Source organism: Pteropus alecto, unplaced genomic scaffold (genome assembly GCF_000325575.1).
Source record: "Pteropus alecto unplaced genomic scaffold, ASM32557v1 scaffold314, whole genome shotgun sequence".
Taxonomy (NCBI): domain Eukaryota; kingdom Metazoa; phylum Chordata; class Mammalia; order Chiroptera; family Pteropodidae; genus Pteropus; species Pteropus alecto.
Window position 1 is genome coordinate 770,876 of NW_006435849.1, and position 3,091 is coordinate 773,966.

Below are 3,091 nucleotides of genomic sequence, written 5' to 3' on the forward strand. Positions count from 1 at the left end.
TGAGGAGAGGATGAAATGGTCCAGGGGTGCGGGAACCTTGGTAAACTTGAGCGAAGCCCACACTACCTTTGTTTTGGGATGTGGAGTATGTGTCACTTGTTTGTTGGGTTTTTTTTTTTTTTTTTTGGATATGTGTGGAAATGTGTTTCATTTCTTTTATTCTATACTAGGTATCATTGGATATTTGGGTCTTTGAGTGTGTGTACATGTCCTTTGAAACTGCATCATTTGTGTTCTGTGTCTTTGGATATGTAGGTATGCATGTATCTATGTGTACATTTTTGAGTGAATGGCGGTGGATTTGTCTGTTTCTATGTTGTATATGTTTGTGTCTTTGTGTGTTTGAATATGTGATATTTTAGATGTTGGTTTCTATGTTGTGTATCTTTGTGAATGTGTGTGTATCCTGTGTGAATCTGTGATTTCTTTGTATAGCATGTCTGGATAGTGTGTGTGTGTGTGTGTGTGTGTGTGTGTGTGTGGCTTGTGTTGTGGCTTTGGATATGTGTATAAGTGCATATGTGGGTAATTTAACATTTCTTTTAACATTTGTATATCTGTATGTGTTTGGATGCATGGGTGTGTGTATTTGTGGTGTGGTGTGTGTGATCTATTTGCCCGTTGTGTGTCTTCGTGTGGGTGATTTGTTTATGTTGTGTATATTTGGGTATGTGTTATGTATTTGTGCATGGATATATATATGTGTGATCTATCTGTTTCTACACTGTGTGACTTGGGATAGTTATGTTTCTCAGTAGATATGTGTGTGCACATATGTGAGACATGTCTGTTTCTCCTTTGTGAGTCTTGGGATATGTCTCTCTTTGTGTGTGAATCCTGTGTGACTATGTGTGATTTGTTTATGTTGTGTGTTGGGATATGTGGGTGTATGGATGGGTCTTGGTGTATTTTTGTTTGTTTCTATATTATGTGTATCTACTCGTTGGCCTCTTTGAGCCCCAGGTGGGGGGCTCTTGGGTCCAGGAGCGACCAGAGGGGAGAGGTGAGGAGTCGGCCCACCCATTCCCGACCGGCGGGCTGGGGGAGGGGTGCTAGGCGACCTGGCGCGCCTGCCCTCGCTGACAGCCTGCCGCCCGCTCACCGCCCCTCGCAGCCTAGGCGAAGACTTCTACCGCGAGGCCATCGAGCACTGCCGCAGCTACAACGCGCGCCTGTGCGCTGAGCGCAGCCTGCGCCTGCCCTTCCTCGACTCGCAGACCGGCGTGGCCCAGAACAACTGCTACATCTGGATGGAGAAGACCCACCGCGGGCCGGGTACCCGCTGGGAGGGCGGGGGCGGAGCAGGGCGGCAGCGTGGCAGCCCCCTTCTTACAGCCCTTCTCACTCCAGGTTTGGCCCCAGGACAGATCTACACGTACCCCGCCCGCTGTTGGAGGAAGAAACGGAGACTCAACATCTTGGAGGACCCCAGACTCCGGCCCTGCGAGTACAAGATCGGTGGGTGGAGCTGCCTGGGCCTGGGGTGGCTCCCACGTGAGCGTCCGGCCCACGCTAAGTGTGTGGTGATTCCAGTGTGTGTCTGAGCATTCACCTTATCTCTCTCCTAGCGAGGGTCTGAGCGGCTGGCTCTGGGTTTCCCTGTGTGTACCTGGGTGAAGTCCGGAGATTCTTTAGTTTTCTCTGAGCCACTGAGCTTTGGACAGTCCCTTCTCCTATGTGAGTCCATGTGTATTTGAGAGCAGAGTGGAATCTGTTGTGCGTGTCTAGGTATATCCAGTCTTTGCATCTCTCCCCTTGTGAGCTGGGGTGTATGGGAGTATCTGGCTCTGTTTCTGCCTGTAGGTTCCTCAGTGTGTCCGGATGTGTCAGAGTGTCTGATTGTGACTCTTGTCATTTGTAGTGGAGTTTATCTAAGTGTCTGGGTCCCTTTCCAAGTGTTTCTAACTATATTAAAAGGTTGATTTCCTCCTGTGTGCCTAGTCCATTGGGGGATCCGGCTGCTCCTGAATGTGTCTGGGTATATCAGGGTGTCCTCCTGCCTCTTCCCCTGAGCGCCCAGACGCTTGGCATATCTGGGAGGCACTCTTCCCTTAGTGTCTGGTGTATTAGCTGTTTTTCTGCCCATGTGTGTTCGTCCACCAGAATATCTGGCCTCGTCACTTCTTGAATGTGTCCAGTACTATCAGAGTGACTGGCTGTCTCTCTTTCCTGTCCAGGTATATCCATGGGTCTGTGTGAATCAGGGTGTCTTAGAGTGTCTGCCTGGCTGTGTCTTCCTGGGTGTGTCTGATTACCTCAGAGGGACTGTCTGTCTCTTCTCTGTGTATGTCCATGTTTATCCATCTGAGTGATTCTCTCTAGGTGTGTCTGTATCTTCCCCATGTTTGTCCAGGTGTGTGGTAGGGTCTGGCTGTGTTTTCCTCTTGTGGGTCTGGCTATGTCTGATGGTCTAACAGTCTCTTTCTGGGTGTCTCTGGGTGTCTCCGAGGGTCTGCATGTGTCTCTTCCATGTGTCTGGGTGCATTTGAGTGTCTGGATGTATCTCTTCCTTTGTCTGGCTGTCTCAGATGATCTGTCTGTGTCTCCCTTGTGTATGTCCATGTGTATCCTGTTTGACTGTATGAATCTCTCCATATTCGTCCAAGTGTAAGTGAGGGTCTGGCTGGAGTGTCCTCCCTGTCTCTGGGGATATGCAAGGGTTTGGCATGTCTCTTCCCAAGTGTGTCCGAGAGGATCCAAGAGTCTGGCTGTGTCTTCCCTGGGGTCTGAGCATCCTTCCCAGTACGAGTGGTTCAGTCTTTGAGTCTGTGGCTGGTTGAGAATGGGAGAGCCTCTTCCGTCCTGCAGAGAGCGTGGTTCTCCCACCTGGGCAGTTTGACGGGTCTTCCAGGGACAACTTCCCCACTTGACCTCCCCGTGGCCTTGTCTCCAGACTGCGAGGCGCCCCTGAAGAAGGAGGGCAGCCTCCCGGAAGGGCCGGTCCTTGAGGCTCTCCTGTGTGCTGAGACAGGGGAGAAGAAGATTGAGCTGAAGGAGGAGGAGGCCATAATGGACTGCCAGGTAGGACCACCCGCAGGGGCCCCGGCTGCCCGCTCACCCCCGCCTCCCACCCCGGCACAGCCCATTCCTG

At 51.1% G+C, this 3,091-nt stretch overlaps 1 protein-coding gene across 10 annotated transcripts in view; it reads left to right on the top strand.

Annotated features, from left to right (window-relative positions):
- DPF1 (double PHD fingers 1) overlaps positions 1-3,091 on the top strand; it is a 12,943-nt gene that overhangs the window by 4,516 nt on the left and 5,336 nt on the right. For 8 of the 10 annotated variants that reach the window (XM_015589190.2, XM_006911730.3, XM_025046663.1 and 5 more), the window contains exons 2-4: positions 1,115-1,275; positions 1,351-1,458; positions 2,894-3,021. In XM_015589190.2, the coding sequence (XP_015444676.2) occupies positions 1,115-1,275; positions 1,351-1,458; positions 2,894-3,021 (397 nt within the window). Of the gene's footprint in view, positions 1-6; positions 1,004-1,114; positions 1,276-1,350; positions 1,459-2,893; positions 3,022-3,091 lie in introns of those variants that run through there. The other 2 variants (XM_025046667.1, XM_025046666.1) reach the window with 2 other exon arrangements.